General features: G+C 43.5%; 2 protein-coding genes across 2 annotated transcripts; one reads left to right on the top strand and one right to left on the bottom strand.

Moving 5' to 3' along the window:
• The first annotated feature begins 2130 nt into the window (after window positions 1-2130).
• Window positions 2131-4586, top strand: LOC102702542 (mitogen-activated protein kinase 5). The gene is made up of 6 exons (XM_006649828.2): window positions 2131-2324; window positions 2611-2740; window positions 2846-2983; window positions 3133-3465; window positions 3564-3747; window positions 4231-4586. The coding sequence occupies exons 1-6, from the start codon at window positions 2173-2175 to the stop codon at window positions 4401-4403; spliced, it is 1110 nt and encodes a 369-aa protein (XP_006649891.1). The 5' UTR covers window positions 2131-2172; the 3' UTR covers window positions 4404-4586.
• A 2625-nt stretch (window positions 4587-7211) lies between these two features.
• Window positions 7212-10390, bottom strand: LOC102702265 (L-ascorbate peroxidase 1, cytosolic). The gene is made up of 9 exons (XM_006649827.2): window positions 10173-10390; window positions 9890-10064; window positions 9733-9798; window positions 8518-8566; window positions 8076-8161; window positions 7910-7989; window positions 7719-7821; window positions 7574-7632; window positions 7212-7490 (listed from the first exon to the last, which is right to left on the bottom strand). Exons 1-9 carry the CDS (start codon window positions 10289-10291, stop codon window positions 7475-7477), a joined length of 753 nt encoding a protein of 250 aa, XP_006649890.1. The 5' UTR covers window positions 10292-10390; the 3' UTR covers window positions 7212-7474.
• Window positions 10391-17449: the final 7059 nt, after the last annotated feature.

Raw genomic sequence — 17449 nt, 5'->3', positions numbered from 1 at the left:
TATAAAAGTTAAAGCGACGTAAATTGAAATATAGAGGGAGACCGGTGAGAGTACTCTCTCCGGTGCTATGAAATATCATATTCTCATGGTGCTCAATCCATAATCTGACAGCTCGTATCGACTATGAAATTAAAATGGTGTGCTTCTCTGGTTTTAACGAGCACATGATCCTGATAGTGTCGGCTGCACTCTGCATTGGTGTTTCTTCCCAACTTGTTCCTCCGAAATTACGCGGCAGCTTCAGTGGAAACTGGAAAATGTTGCGTGGTGTACTGGTGTGCGTCGCCGTGGTCCGTGGAGGACTGGGGATGAGTCACCTTTACTGCTTGTGGAAGTCCATAGCTACAAACCAAGACTCGTGTTTCTCAGATCGTTTTCGTCGTCAAATCGTTTTCGCTTTGGAAAAAAAAAAAGGAGCAGGGGGTTATGCTTTGCTTCCACCTGGCACTTTTACGTTTACTGACTGTCTCCGTTATGAAATATATGCACACTAGTACCAGGGCATGCACTATGCAGACCACTTCCCTAGAAAAAAAGGTAGGTGTCACGTAGGATGGAGCTACACACCTCACAGCGCATGAAGCTTCGAGTGGGTCTCACCTTTTATTTTTTATTCTTTTTCTTACCCCTCTCTCTCCCCTCCCTCATCTCTCTCCCGGCTCTCTCTCTCTTCCTCCCGGCTCTCCCCTCCCTCTCCTCTCCCGGCGGCGACGGCCGATGGAGCAGCTTGACGGCGTGGCGGGCGGCGGCGGCCGCTTCCCCGCAGCGACGCGGTGGATCTGGGGAGCGGCGACGCGTCGGGCGGCAGTGGCTCGTTGGGCAACGACGGATTCAGGCGGCATCGTGGCGGGGGCGGCGGATCCGGTCGCTGGCCGCCTCCCCGAGGCGGCGCATCCGGGGCGGCGGCAGATCTAGGTGACGGGCGGAGCTCACCAGCATCGGGGCGAGGGCGTCGTCGCCGTCGTCGATCCCCTCTCCGGCGTCGGTCCCCTTTCTCTTCCTTCCTCGGTTTCTCTCTCCTCTCTCTCACTTTGGGTTGAAGCCACCGGATCTCTGTGAGGGAACGTGCACCCGGCACCCCTATAGGGCATGGTGCACGCCGACATGGCGAATCAGCTCCTACGTGGCGAGCTAGAGCTACTCGTCACGTAGGAGCATAGTGCATGCTCCCACTAGTTCATACATCAGCCACATGTCATAATAGTCACTGGGCATATATTTTATACCGGACTTTCAGTAAAGTGTTACTTTCTTGTTTACTTAACTCGTCGGTTTCTATCCACTTTTACAGCGCCCTCGGCATAGAAAAGCATTACCGCGTTAGCACCCACTGCCCTTCCTTTTCGTAACTATTTTCAGGCTACCAACGCAAAGAGCCGAAGACTGCATGGGTCATCTGTTCATCTTTGCTCAACTCGAATGAAAAATTCGAGCTGTTCTTCGAAACGAAAACTCGGCTACGCTTTCGGTTCAACCCGCCGTGGACACGGACCGGCCGAACGCGGCATCGGCATCACCTAGCCGTAAACCCGAGATCGCCCGGCCCAGCCCCGCCCGACGCCCTCCTCCTCATCAACGCAAAGAAGGCGGACCGCGTCGGCCCCGTCCCCATCGCCTCGCCCCGAGGAAATCCACGCACCTCCTCCCCCCGTTGACACGCGGGTGAGTCCTGTGACCCACTCACACACCCCCATCCCGTTAGCCACCCCCCGCGTCGCCCATCCGTTTCACGGTTGGTGCGTGCGCGCGCGGCTGCCGCATGTGCGGTTTGACCGTGGAAACGCCCTCCCGCCCCCATCCCCACCGTCGGATCACAGCTACCGAGCGAAACGGGGTACAGTGGTCTACGGGCCCGCTGCCTTTCTTGCTACCTTCCTTCCTCGGCCGGGCTGTGGACTCCGCTGCTGCTGCTCGATCGATCGGGGGAGAGAGGAGCGCACTACCATAGCAGGCGGCGGCGGCGGCAGCAGCAGCAGGCCCCATCCTTTTTAATAGGCGGCTGCGCCTCACTCCCCCTCCTCCTCCTCTCCCTCATCGCCTTCCTGTCTCTGCCAATCGTGAGAGTTAGATAAGGTCGTTAGGTCGGTCAATTCGGTTGCGGCGTCTTCTTCCTTCGGGCTCGTGGCTGTTTGCGGCGAGGAGGGAGGAGGAAGAGGAGGAGGGGTGTCGGGGATGGACGGGGCGCCGGTGGCGGAGTTCCGGCCGACGTTGACCCACGGCGGGCGGTACCTGCTCTACGACATCTTCGGCAACCAGTTCGAGATCACGAACAAGTACCAGCCGCCGATTATGCCTATCGGCCGCGGCGCTTACGGGATCGTCTGGTACGCCGATGCCTCTCTCTCTCTCCCTCTCTCTCCCTGCTTGCCTGTCCTTGATTTCTTGCCCAGGTTAATCGATCAGCTTCTCTGATTGGTAATCGTCGATGAGTGGTTCAGAGGTTGGGACTAATTGGGCTTAGAACTGGGATGATTGATTCTGCAGCTGATCATGTTTTTAGTTAGTAATTAGTGTGCTGGTTGGTCTCTGCCTGAATACTCTTGGTTGTTGTTTACTTCTGTTAATTTCTCCAATATAATTCTTCTGAATCATTTGTGCTGCCGCTTGCAGCTCGGTGATGAACGTTGAGACGAGGGAGATGGTGGCGATAAAGAAGATCGCCAACGCTTTCAACAACGACATGGACGCCAAGCGCACGCTCCGGGAGATCAAGCTCCTCAGGCACCTCGATCACGAGAACGTAAGCTTATACTCCTAGCTAGAACTGAAGATTACGTGCCTAATTGCGCAGCGCGGGTATACCTGAACTCGGTAATCTGTCACTAACTGCTACAACAACAAGCAGATCGTAGGCATCAGGGATGTGATCCCGCCGCCGATCCCGCATGCGTTCAACGATGTCTACATCGCCACGGAGCTCATGGATACTGACCTCCACCACATCATCCGTTCCAGCCAAGAACTGTCAGAGGAGCACTGCCAGGTGAGTGACTAAGTGGATGATCTTGCCTATATCGATCGATCGTACAATACAGCCGACACGATTATGGATTTATGCCGCCAATTCGATCTTCCTCGTGGCATGTATGTATGTGTGTAGTATGTATGTTTGATTCTTGTGTATTGTTGCAGTACTTCCTGTACCAGATCCTGAGGGGGCTCAAGTTCATCCACTCGGCGAACGTGATCCATCGGGACCTGAAGCCGAGCAACCTGCTGCTGAACTCCAACTGCGACCTCAAGATCTGCGACTTCGGGCTGGCGCGGCCGTCGTCGGAGAGCGACATGATGACGGAGTACGTGGTCACCCGGTGGTACCGCGCGCCGGAGCTGCTGCTCAACTCCACGGACTACTCCGCAGCCATCGACGTCTGGTCCGTCGGCTGCATCTTCATGGAGCTCATCAACCGCCAGCCCCTCTTCCCCGGCAGGGACCACATGCATCAGATGCGCCTCATCACCGAGGTGAGTGAGTGGCCACGCGAACCAAACCAACCCGCACGCTAAAACTATCCCTGTTCTTGGGTTGGTGGTCTCAAAACTCTGCATTCCTCTTCCCTCAGGTGATCGGGACGCCGACGGACGAGGAGCTGGGGTTCATCCGGAACGAGGACGCGAGGAAGTACATGCGGCACCTGCCGCAGTACCCACACCGGACGTTCGCGAGCATGTTCCCGCAGGTGCAGCCCGCGGCGCTCGACCTCATCGAGAGGATGCTCACCTTCAACCCGCTGCAGAGAATCACAGGTGCGTGCAGCGCAACCCAACCGTGCAACTCGCGCTTGCTGCTTCTGCGTCTAAATTACTAAATTAGTACCAATTTAGTTCAGTGTGTACTGCGTACAGTACCATGTTCAGTATGCTACTGCAGGTGTGGTGTACTATATATTCTATTGCACTGCTTCTTTGACTAACATATATGAAGCCGCCATTGTTTGACCCATCCCAACTATTTTTATGTATACTTAACTGAGATTATGAGCATGCAGTCACTTGATCCCTTCACTTCAAAGGAACTGCTTTTTAGCTGTCGTTGGGTCTACCGAATAATTCTGCATATTGCTCAAGTGACGATAAAAGAATGTCTAGTCCAGAAATAAAATAGGTCACACGTTTTAGGAAGATATATATGCAACCTCTCTCGGTTTGAAACACTAGGCAGGATAACACAAGGTATATGCTTCGAAACTAGATGAATCATTTCTCATTGCTATCGTTGTTGCCATGCAGTTGAAGAGGCACTGGAGCATCCTTACCTAGAGAGATTGCATGATATCGCTGATGAGCCCATCTGCCTGGAGCCCTTCTCCTTCGACTTCGAGCAGAAAGCTCTAAACGAGGACCAGATGAAGCAGCTGATATTCAACGAAGCGATCGAGATGAACCCAAACTTCCGGTACTAGATTGAATCACCGTGCCGTCTATACCTGCTGCTTGTACATATGATCAAGATCGAGAGCCGGGTAGACCGAACATTGCATTTGTTTGTTTGTTGATGTTCGAAACCCACATTCTCTGCAAGTTGTGAACGCTCTGTGTTATGTATTCCTATGTTCGAATAAAAGGGTTTGGAACTTTTGAATTATAGTATTATAATTTGAGAGAGGATTGATTTCAGCATTGCCAAATCATGCCACCAAATTGTGTGTATTATTTATGAGTTTTACCCTCATCCTTCCTTCTGTATCTCGAGGTATCGGTATCACGTAGTACCAAATCGTTTCTAATCGTTGAATCGAATAGTGCACATCCTACTTAGCTAAATTCAATGATGAGAAATGATTTGATACCTCGAGGTACCAGTAACTCGAGATACAAAAGAAAGGATGGAAGTAAAACTCATTATTTATAATTTCATCGACGTAGTGAATTATGAGTGTCGGCTGCACTGACTACCAAGGGTGTATTTTGTCTGAACTCTCAAGCAGGACAGCCTTTCGAACGAACTCTCAAGCAGGACAGCCTTTCGAACTAAAATCCTAGCAGATCCAATCCAAAATGATACTTTAACCGTTTCGTATTACAAGACTTTGTAAACTTATCTAGATCATCCATATATCAATATATATGTTATATATATGTATATAGATTTATTAGTATATAAATGAATCTTGATAATATCAGAAAACCTTATAATATGTACTACGTCCGTCTTGAAATAAGATCGTTTTTCGTTTTTCCGTGACCAACGTTTGATCATTTGTCTTATTTAAAAAATTTGTATAAATATTTAAAAAAATCAGTCACGCATAAAGTACTATTTATGTTTTATCATCTGGTAAGAAAAAAATTAATCGCAAAATTTTTTCAAATAAGACAAATGGTCAAACGTTGGATACGAAAAAACAAAAAACGATCTTATTTCAGAATAGAGGTAGTAACAAAAGTAAATAGTACTAACAGTTGGGTTATTGTGAAAAAGCTTTTAACGGGTCCAATCATTTTGGCTGCACGGATGCACTGTCCATGAAGCTTAGGTGGTGTTTAGATTGAGAAAATTTTTGAGAGAAGTGTCACGTCAAATGTTTTATTGGATGTCGGTAGGGGTTTTCGGACACAAATGAAAAAACGAATTTCACGGCTAGGTTAGAAACCGTGAGACGAATTGAGCCTAATTAATCCGTCATTAGCATATGTTGGTTAATGTAGTACTTATGGCTAATCATGGGCTAATTAGGCTCAAAAGATTCGTCTTAAGATTTCTTCTATAACTGTGCAATTAGTTTTTTAGTTCATCTATATTTAATGTTTTATTTAGATGTCCAAAAAATTGATATGATGTTTTTAGAAAAAAAATTTTGGAGCTAAACAAGGTCTTACGAGACCAACATGACTCCCTTACCTTGTCTCCTTGCGCGGTTGCGTCCACACCCACTGGCGCAACCTACTTGTATCCATATCTACATACCGAGTGCTGGCCGGCGCCGGCCGGCACTGGAGCACCCCTTGTGGCATTTAGTATCCTCTATTTTCCACTGTATAGTACTAGTATCGTTGTTATTATTTCAAAATATAAGTATTTATATGATATATAATTTTTATAATTTTAATTATTATAGTAATTTTAAAACCAAATAGATGTTTAAAAATCTAATTAATTTAAAATTTAAAAAATATTCACTGAATAATTTATAAGAGAATCTTTTAACATCACAATACTTACCATCGATCTAAACACTTATATTTTAAAACAGGCTAATACGTTACCATCGATCTCGCCACACAATTGGATGATCAATTATTGTATCAACACCATCTGGCAAATAATTTGCTGGTCGTACGTAAGCCCGCTAGTGGATTGTAATCTAATCCAAATCTACTCTAATCCATTTATTTACTAATTAATTTATTAAACTAACCCACATCATAACTTTGATTTTAGTTTAATCTGTACCAAACTATTTGGTTAAAATGGATTCATTTGATATGTATAAACTCGGACCTAAATTTTAAAACTCGCGTTCATACTATAAAAAAATTTGACTGAAATTTGATGGGATAATTTATTATATATAAAGGCAACTTTATGTAAATTTTGATCGATTTCTACATGTGGATCCCACGTATGTCTATTCTCTTGTCCATTAACTACACAATTAAAGGATCCAAATACCCTTCACGGGTTAAATCTATCTAGAACATAAAATCACCTAATCAAATTCAATCCATACCAATCTATTTATCTCTATAACCCAATACCTAACCAAATTTAGTTCATACCAATCCATTTGTCTCTATAACCCAATTCAATTCAAATCATTTAAAGTAACAATCCATTTACATCTAACCAGACACAACCCAAATTAAAACCAACCCATTTAACTTATTTACATCTAACTCATTTAACCTATTTCCATCTAACCCATTAACGGGGACGGGGCTAGTCGTATGGCCCATCTCTGCTGAGGCACCATGGAACTAGAGAAGAGCCTGCCGAACGAAATCCCCAAAAATGATCAAGCCTGCTCTTCCATACAATGATGATGTCCTTAAAAGAGAACGCCCCCAGTAGTTAAACGTTAACGAGGCGGTCTTTCATCATCTTGGAGTTGGTCACGTTTCTGTGATCACCCATCACAGGGGCTCACGGAGTCAATACACGGTGAGCCCGTGCAGCAACTCAAAGGTGGTCATTACAGGCAAAATAAAACGAAACGAAAAATGCAACACGGAAAACATAAGAATTGTGTCACGGCGGATTTAAGATAGGCTAGAAGAGGAACCGGGAACGCGCTACTGCATTTCATACCAATCACCAACACATATAGAAAGGTTTTAGTGCATACAGCATTGCAGTCTAGCATAATAGCCCACCGGACCATTGACAACGTACTGAGAGGATGGCCAAAGGCCGAACAAACTTTTATTACAGAGCCGACTCGCAGTGGTAGTCTGCTGGTTCGCACTGGCCCTAGCCTAATGCAAAAGAAGAACCACGGGCAGCGTGATAGCAGTAGTGGAGTGTAGAAACCTCTTAAGCATCAGCGTACCTGAAATCACAAGTGAGATTTAGTTACCATAGATTAAGATAAGACGATGACATCCCGCATACGTGCACCAAACTAATACACACCCCAGTTCGGAGAGCTTGAGGTGGGCCTCCTTGTAGTCTTCGAAGAAAGCCTTCTCATCCTAGAAGAATGGGATTAAAACAATCGATATAAGTTCTCACATCTCTGTTAAAGATGGAACAAGAGTACGATTAATAGGATGAATACCGCAGCATATTTCTCGACGAGTGGGCGGAAGGCAGGGTCGCTCAGCAGGGCTTTGTCACTAGGAAGCTGAAGAAGGCCCTCCTTATCACCACTCAGAAGCTCCCTATTATAATCGTTTGCAAATGAGTGAAATTTTTATTGCCGATGGCTTTTGTTTTGTATAAGTAAGAACAACCAACCACAGAACTTACGTGAAGTAAGAGTTGTCAAACTGCAGAGGGTTTCTTGTCCACGGTCCCTCAAAACCAGATCTTTCCTTGTGGCACCTTCCCTGCAGAACAAAACACAAAAGCCCAGCATTAGAACATTTCCTACATACTATCAGAGGAATACTACGCAATGAACAACAAAACTAACCAGGGTGTGACCACCGGAGAGGGCAACGATGTCCTTATCACTCAATCCCATCTGTGCACTGAAGACCTGCCTTAGGTGGTCAGAACCTGGTAAAATATGAGGTTTTGTTGGATCAAATAAGGTCAAAGCAGAATCACAACAGTAATGAAGCAGACAGAAAACTTAAGCATGGTTTCAACAATCACATGAATAATTTTGCTTCCATAATTGTGCATTTTAGAAATGATGATACGTGGATATAGTTCAAAATCATTTAAAATCGTAGGAGGTAAACAACATACAGTTTAATCTAAGTACAAAAAAATTGCGGGAGCCAATAGATTTTGCAACACTTGTACTATCAAATGGAGAGGCCTTAATTATAAGTGTATCTTGGCGGCAATAGTGATGAATATTTCTTAAAACTACGGGAAGATACTAGTAGTGTAAAACTGGAACATACCCTTGGTAGCATCAGGAAGACGGCCCTCAGGTGGGGGAGAGGGTTTGTCCTGCAAAAGGTCAGTGCAGGATGTTAGCAATCTCAATTAACAACACAATGATTTTGAAAATGGAACAAATAAGAAAATCGCTAAGCCATCTCTTCACTTTCGAAATGATAAATATACAGTCGAACTAGAGATGACACAGCACTACAACTATATTACATATATTACGAGTAACATCCGAACCAACTAGACTTGTACATAATGGGCGCCTTTCTATGTTAAATTCACAGAACACAATGAATATCCCGGGTTCCCAAATGTAATAGTAGGCTTTTTCCATGAATTTAGAAAACAAATGTTTGTTTGGCACGGATTAGAACATGGCACACATTTGGACGAGAACAAAAGGCTAATCCCTGTCCACAGAGTCAGTGATATGGAAAATGCACATGGTCATAAGACTAAAATGATAAATTGGATGATCAGAAACCACCAAAACCATGTACGAGGGAACATGTGGGAAATGCCCATGGACATAAACCATGATAAATAAAAATACCCGATGCAAGAAAAAAGGGTATGAAACGTCCTTAACAAAGAACATTCTTATGCATGAATGTATAACAAACTTCACACCATACCACCACATACATAAAAGTGTATCCTATGTGACTCACTAAACACTATACACAAACGCATGAGCCAACAATAACTTAAGCCAAAGGAACGACAGATTAAATCACAAGTTTATTGTTATGCACGTATCACTACCACTGCTGTGAATGTCTGTTTCACTGCCACGAACCAAAACATGGCACAGCAGGGATCTTACATTAAATTAATTAGCAAGTCACGGCATATTTAACCACCCTAAAGGATGACGAGAGGTAGATAAGGTCAACAACACGAACATGACCCACCACGAATACGAACAAAAGCCATCTGACGGTATTATCAGAGTATATGATATAAAAGTCCGTACTGTTAAAATATTATATTATACTGATGGCCAAAGATAAGTGTTGATTACTTTGTAATCAACCCTTTAGTAGCCACCAACCCCGAGTCCCCACAAATAAAATGCACAGACATCAATAGAGCACTGACTAAAATTGGGACTAATCTCATAATCTCACAAAACTACTCCAGACGCAATCCGGTTTATCCCCTCCACACCAAGACTAAAACCCTGAGAAAAATCCCAAGAGTTGAGTGGTAGGAGATCTCACCTCCCTTCCTGGGTGGAAAGGGACGGCAGGTCCACCGGACACCTCCACGGCCACAACTCCAGCAAGCTGCAAAAATAAAGGAGAAAAACATCATAACAACGTCCATTACACCAGATCGAGGCCGTCCACTCAGATCTATCGGAGGCTCGCGGCGAACCTGGTAGAGATCGGCGTAGGAGATGGTGGGAATCTCCTCCTTGATGGGTTCGAGCATCCGCACAGCGATGTCCAGTCCCGCGTTGGCGGCGTGCGCCTGCTCCGCCGGGGTCTTCATCGTCCCGAACGGACCGCCGGTCCTCGACGACACATCGAACGTCCCCGCCGAGTGCCAGCTAAACGATCGATTAGCCACAAAACCGGATCAGTCCACGGGAACCTCCTCCCATAAACCTAGGCGCACGCGCACGAGAGATAGAGAAAGTTGGCAGGCGAGCGCTTACGCTAGGCGGAGCATGAGGGGGGCGCAGCTCTTCTCGGTGATGAGGGCGCACAGCTTTTGCCTAGCCTTCTCGACGGCCTCCTGGTACTCGGCGCTCACGACGGGGTAGTTCTTCGCCATGGCTGCGGTGGACGAGCTCCGAATCGAGAGGAATGCGATGCGGGCGGAGATGATGAAGACGAAGGAGAAGACTTCACAAGGCTTGGGCGAATTGAGGCCACGCTCCCCTAGTGGGGTTTATATGGCGAGAGGAGGAGGAGGAGCGTGCCACTGGTATGGTACAGGAGGCAAAGGAAGCTTCCAGTAGGACGCCTCCTGGCCGTCGATTCCCAGATCAAGCGACCGGAGAGGCGATACGTGTGGACGGCCCCGATTGGTCCTCCTGGCCCCGCGAAACGGGAGGACGAACTTACATATTCGTCCCTACTCTTACGACCAAACGGCGCGAAGGTGAAATGGGCATACTGGACATTTCGTTGCGGGTGGGTCCCACGCGTCGTCCTGGCCCACTCGGGTTAACGGCGTCCGTTCACGCCTTCACGGGCTCGCTGCACACGTGGCGCCCCGCGGTTGGTGATCCCGTTGAAATCGATCCTGAAATTGCTGGATCGTGAAAACGCCGCCGCGCTGCTATTCTGGGGCACTGTGCCCCTTCCGATCCTCCTCTTTCCGTCAGTAACTACAGGTGGGACCCGCCCACCTCCCCCTCATTTAATTACTACTTCAATCTGTGTATGTACAGCGGCAACACGACTGCACGTGTTTGGTAGGAGCACTGCTGCACGGTGCAAAGCGCTGTACCTTTTTGTCGACGGTGAACACGGTTGAAACGGCACGCCTGGCAGTGGCAGTGGGTACACCGGAACATCTGAGCTGATCCGTTTCTCATTTCGGAAGTTTGGTCCTAATTGTTCATCCTCGTATAGTCGTATGGCATGTGCTTCTTTGCTCACGATCCTTTTCTCATTCGGAGGTTTGGTCTCATTTGGAAAGTCGGGGTGTGATTTCTATTGTCAGCCGGCGTGTCGAGTTTAGAGATTTCAGTTGTTCACCGTAGGCCATGTTTGTCCACCCATCTTCCCTGTTTACCTTGCTAAACGGTTAAGGGTTGTTTATTTTGGTTTGAGATTATTATAATCCAAATTATTAGAAGTAAGCTGAAAGAAACGGATAATTTATTGAAGTAGCTTATTATAATCTGGGGTTCAGCTTATTATAATCTAATAAGCTCATTCAGATGAGCTTTTTCTAGTTTATTGGGTGAAAAAGTACCTACCATACCACCACACCCCCTTTTTAGACTTGCGAATCTAATAATCTAGGCTATAATAATTTAGAAAAGAAACAACTCACAGCTTATTCTACTACAGATTATAATAATCTTAAGCTGAAAGAAATAGGGCATAAGTTTAAACAATGTGTTTTTTTTGAAAATAAATCTATAAAAATAATTTAAAAAATCATATCAATCAATTTTCTAAGATTTTTATTGTTAATAATTAATTAATTATATACTGATCCACTACCATATTTTTCGTGCCACTTTCTAATTCAAATAAAAAAAAACATCGGTCGTAGCCATTGAAGGGGTCATTTAGGTGGAATGGCATGGTTTATTTCACACCCAAAAGGGAACTCTAACAAAAGCCAGATTCCGCACTACAGGTGCGTTGCCTTCTTTAATCCGAAGGAAGATCTAGATTCTCTCGCTTACGCATTCATCACGAGCTTTGAAAATGGATGGACATTTGCGCTGACGATGAACACTGATGGTCCTTTTTTTAGGGACGTTCAATGGAGTCCTTAATTCCTTATGCATCACGGCAGAACTTCTTTTAGAGGATGAGAAAAACAGTTCTAAGTTTAGTTAGGACTAGTAGGTAAATATCTTCTTAATTGGCACAACTTGGTTGCATAAATGGTTCATATTCATTTGAATGAGGAAAATGCCATCTTTAGATAGAGTTTTCATCAAAACTAACGCATTGCCGCCGTGCGGTTTTGTACGGAGCTAGATAATTTAAGTAGAGTTAAGATTGAATATGCAACACTAAAATTTTATTTATATAAATATCACTATGTAGAAGTATATTTGGATTTGATATACAACGCCTGCATTATATTCAAGGTTTGGATTTTATATAAAACTTTTAGATTTTGTTTATTACATATATTTCATATACAACTATTGGCTTCTGTTTCAGTAAGCTTTGGATTTCATATACAATTATTATATTATATTTTTATATGTTTGGATTGGATTGTATGTACAACTCTTAGATTCTTTTTTCTATATATAATTGTATTGTATACAGCTATATCTTAATATAAACCATTATAATCTAGATCAACCATGATCTAACGGTTAACATATATAATTATAATTGTATTTTATATATGGCTTAGATTATGGGCTCAATTTCAAAGGTATGACAAGGATGATGAATTAATTTATACTGCCTGACTAAATATGGTGTTAACGGTCATATAAATATTTGACAACTTTGGATGGAAATTTATAAATAGGATTGACCAAGATATATTTCTTCTTTTGTGTTGGAATGTTTAGACTTATTATCTTCTTACCTTTGTCATTATGATGGCTATATATTAAGCCAAAACTTTATAATAAGTAGTCGCGTCTTCTTGTAATAAGTGCTGGTAGAGTGGTAGCTTCGATTGAAGCTAAATGATGGGTTATCCGTCATGTACCTATACTATTGTTTTGCTACTATAATTTGAGTAATTTAGGTTCCAACTCCACATCAATTTTTTATTGAGTAATGAACTTCTTTAACAGTTAGCTTCCTATGTCGATTGCATAAATTATTTGTCCGTCGCCGAGCATTATATGCCGCCCAAGCTTATATTAGATCGCAAGTTTTAGTTTAAGGCTTTAAGCTGCAGCTTAACACATGTGTGGCACACCTGCCATACAATAAACCCCAAAAAAGCAGTTGAAAAGGACGAGAATAAAGCCAGGGTACCGGGGAAAAGGGGTTCACAAGGGCGACGAGCTTATCCTATCACCAATTTATCAGCGAGCCGGCGAGAGCGAGGCTGGTACGCTCCTCGGGCGGCGAAAACGGAAGACGAGATCGCGAGAGCTGCGCCGCCGCGAACCGGTTTGGATGCACCCGCACCGGCACCGGCACCGGCACCAACCGCATCAAGCACTCGAGCAATCAAAGCCAATGAAACGCGACAGCGCGGTGTGGGGAGATGGCGGTGCGCCATGTGAAAGTGACCCGGCCACGTCAAATATTCCGTCGCAGGGTCGCACCATGCTCTCCTCCTGGCTGTCCTTCGCGGTCGCATGGCGACGGCGTCACGCAGTCCACCACGGCACCGTTCGGCAAGAACGAGTTGTTATTTTTCATTTTTTTTTCTCTTTCTCCGGCTTCCCGTGCGTGCTCCTCTGATCGACCGGACAAGGACCGAAGGACAACGTACATCGGGCCTACCTTGTTTTATTAATTGAGCCCGAGATCGCATATTCGCAGTCACGACGGCATGATCGGGCATCTCTACCAGGGAATGGGAGGCACAAGGAGGCCCGATTTTTGCATGACCCCTTTCAAGAACAAATTAGAAAATAAAACTGATTTGAAAATTAATTTTAAAAATAAACTGTTCACTCCGCGTCATCCTAATGGCGTGAAGATCCTTTTTCTCTGAGTTAGGGGATTGACACGGAGGTCCCTGCCACCTTGATGGGACAAACCAACAATAATAACTTACTAAGGTCTGAGCTTGGCACAGAAATGAAAGACCTTCGTGTCTTCAAGAGTGACACAGAGCAAAATAATGTAATTTTTGAATAAATTTTGAAACTAATTTATTTTTATTATTACTTTAAAAAATGGTCCAACAACGCAAATTTCGGCCAGGAGCACCTAGCTCTTTGTGTTGGTGATGAACGGTAATGGGATCGCCTATTGGGCTCTTCTTATCTGTTTTGTGACAGGTTTGTTCGGCCTGCGTGCTTTGCTCAAGGGCCATGTGAAATGCCGATGCAGCTGTATATGCTTCGTTCCCGTGCCGTCTTATGGGCTTAGCAAGACGCCATGGCCCAAAGTCTCTGCCGGGTGGTTTGTCTGTGGAATAAGGCCACGTTCGCCAAGGTAGCTAAGATAACTTAGCTCCTTGTTTTCCGCACGGTTAAACGATATATTTTTTATAAAAATTTTTTATAAGAAAGTTATTTTTAAAAATTATATTAATCTATTTTATATTTTTTTAATAATTAATAATTAATTAATCATGTATCTATTACTCCGTTTTCCGCGCTGTTAAGTTAACTTACCCCTTATCTCCCGAACGCGGCCTAAGTCTACTTGAGGTCACTTAACTTATCGTCCAGTCTGTTTTTATCCTTGGACTGCAAAACCAGATACAATCGGTCCCTTAACTATTAAAACCGGCGCAAAAGAGATCCCTTAGCGGTTTTGAAGGCGGTTTTGGTTGACTTGGCGCCTACATGGCTAGTTTTACTAGGTCTCTATCCTACATGGCATTGACATGGGGAAATTTAACCATTTTCCACTCTTACGAGTGGTCTTAACTTCATGTGTCTATGACATGTGGGGTGGCCCACATGTCATAGACACATGAGAGTGGCAAAAAGTTAAGACCACTCGTAAGAGTGGTAAATAGTTAAATGCCCCAATTTATATGGCGCTTACGTGGCAATTATATATCAGAAAAAACAGTGAGCCCACCTGCTGCACACAACAAATAATTTAAAAATAGCAGACCCACGTGGACCCGCAGTCAGCTACCCAAAAAAATAAATATGGTAGGGTCCACATGTCATTCCTTCTCCCCTCTTAGCTGATAGGTGGGTCCACTGTTTTTCTGATATATAATTGTCACGTAAGCACTATGTAGATGCCACGTGGAACAGAGACCTAGTCAAACTAGCCATATAGGCGTCAGTCAGCCAAAACCGCCTTCAAAACTACCGAGAGATCTCTTTTGCGTTGGTTTGATAATTCAGGGGCCGATTGTATCTAGTTTTATGATCCAAGGACAAAAAATATACTGAACGATAAGCTGATCTTAAATGGATCTATTCCTTTGTATGCTGTAGCGGCCCCCGGCTTGCTCATCTTTTGCTTCCGATGTCAACACTCCAAAACACAAGTAGGATTCGAGCCATCGGATACACGATTTCTTCAGACTCAGAGGAAACATGTCCTCAAAACTTCTTCTACTCCTTTAGCCTCACAATTAGCAGACGCAAAATATCATCGACCCACGCAGTAGGATATCAAAATGCTAGACACTGGGCCATATTCCTCTCGTTATCGATTATGAATTATTATGGACACACTCTTTTGAATTCTAAAGATAGCCCTTTTTCAAGACTTGTCTATAGAAAAAAAATTCCTTATCTTATCGTTCTAATAAAGCATAATTCCAATATTGCACTAGTTAATTCAGTAGTATACTCTCGCATAGGTAGTATGGGAAATATAAAAATCTCGTGAGAAAAGAACATCGGCTCATTTGAAATGTATGATTAAAAAATGATGAAATTGGAAAGCAGAGTTTTGGTAGGAATATGAGGAGAAAACAGTGGATTGGAAACAACGGAATATGCACGTGAATAGAAGTTGGATACTTTCGGCCTCATCGTGTTGTCAACGCCTTATAATCACAAGCTAAAATTTAAACTTTTAGACTTAATATTGGAGTTGATTTTAGGAATTTTAATCGTAGTTTATTTTTACAACATTTCACTTTATATTATAGGAACATGTATACACAAATTTTACTAATAAATAATTTTTAATTATAATTCTAAGCCAAATAATAAGGCTGTTTAATTAGAGTGCACGAAAAATGCATGGATTTGCAGGGAGGTAAAGACTTAAAAAAAACTTTTCATAAAGTTGGGCCTCGTGTTAAATTTCTCTAAAACTTACCTTGAGTAGGAAATCTCATAAGAATTTCATATGATTCAGAATAATCCCAGTAGTAGTCCTATTACATAGCGGAGCCAGCCCTTAATGGGTAGACCAAAGATCATTCCTTTGTTTTTAAAGGCCATTTGAAAAAATCCAGTTTGAATAAAATACTCTAAAGTTTCTATGGTTTTCCTTCAAGTCAAATCAAATGGGCTTTAAAAGCCCAAGAGTTCTGCTTCAGTCACACGCATGGGCTATATGGCTCTGTTTTCACAGTCTGCCAATCTAACCATAAACTGTTTATGACGTCCAAGCTCACGTGTATCTACCCTTGAAGTGCCGGTGAATATTATGCGGCTGTAGTGTTCTATTGGCCAGTTGATTATGGCAGGTTTATAGGGATTGACTATTGAGATTGTCTGATTATATATAAGCTAATATATATACCTCCGTTTTAAAATAAGTTCATTTATCAGTTTTTAGGACGCAATGTTTGACTCTTTATTTTATTTGAATTTTTTTGTGATTAATATTTTTATATTATTACTAGATAATAAAACATGAATAATACTTTACATGTGATTATTTTTTAAGTTTGTTCTATAAAACTTTAAAATAAGACGAATGATCAAACTTAGACATAGAAATCGAAAAATAAACTTATTTTAGGAATGAGATAGTAGATGTTATTGTCAATAGATTAGGGATGGCAATTGGACCCACGGGTCTGGACCCCAATAGGTTTTGTATCCAATGGGTGTGGGTATAGGTGAAGATTTGTATCCATAGGTTTATGGGGATGGTACCCGTGAAGCTATGTGTTGGGTACGTGTTTTAGATTTAACCCGCGGGTGCCCATTAGGGCCCAAAAATCTAGCGACACCTTAAAATATTCGATATGAAGCATGCTTATTGTTTAGTTTTATAAGCCGAGAGCATGAGAATATTGTTGATGCATGATTGGCCGTTTGTGTCGATATGATTGGCTGATTGAACGTTAGAATTCGTCGAGCTTAGTTTTACTTGCTTACTATTGTAGTTTTTGATTTTCTTGTGCTATACTAATCAATCGACTATTTGCTTATTCCCTGTATTTAAATATTGAAAAACCTTAATATACTCATGGAGATGTCTCGATTAAGATATTTTTTGTTTGACATGGTTTCACCCGTGGGTATCCATTGGGTTTCAGGTACTCGGTGGGTATGGGTACGGGTTTAGTTTTGCACCATGAAGATTGATGGGTTGGGTTTATCTTACGATCACGGATTTTGTGATGGGTGAGTTTTACAAAACCCATCCCAAACTTGACCTACTGCCGTCCCTACGATAGATCCATATCCACATATTCTTAGAGGCAGCCAAG

The sequence above is a fragment of the Oryza brachyantha genome, chromosome 3 (assembly GCF_000231095.2).
Source record: "Oryza brachyantha chromosome 3, ObraRS2, whole genome shotgun sequence".
Lineage (NCBI taxonomy): Eukaryota > Viridiplantae > Streptophyta > Magnoliopsida > Poales > Poaceae > Oryza > Oryza brachyantha.
The sequence above is the reverse complement of the archived record's forward strand: the minus strand, read 5'-3'. Positions and strand labels throughout refer to the sequence as shown.

Coding starts and splice junctions, on each gene's coding strand:
- LOC102702265 (XM_006649827.2), bottom strand. CDS start 10,291: ATGGCGAAGAACTACCCCGTCGTGAGCGCCGAGTACCAGGAGGCCGTC. Junction 10,065..10,172: donor CCCCTCATGCTCCGCCTAGC/GTAAGCGCTCGC, acceptor TCGATCGTTTAG/CTGGCACTCGGCGGGGACGT. Junction 8,567..9,732: donor CTTTCCACCCAGGAAGGGAG/GTGAGATCTCCT, acceptor GACCTTTTGCAG/GACAAACCCTCTCCCCCACC.
- LOC102702542 (XM_006649828.2), top strand. CDS start 2,173: ATGGACGGGGCGCCGGTGGCGGAGTTCCGGCCGACGTTGACCCACGGC. Junction 2,741..2,845: donor GGCACCTCGATCACGAGAAC/GTAAGCTTATAC, acceptor AACAACAAGCAG/ATCGTAGGCATCAGGGATGT. Junction 3,748..4,230: donor CCCGCTGCAGAGAATCACAG/GTGCGTGCAGCG, acceptor GTTGCCATGCAG/TTGAAGAGGCACTGGAGCAT.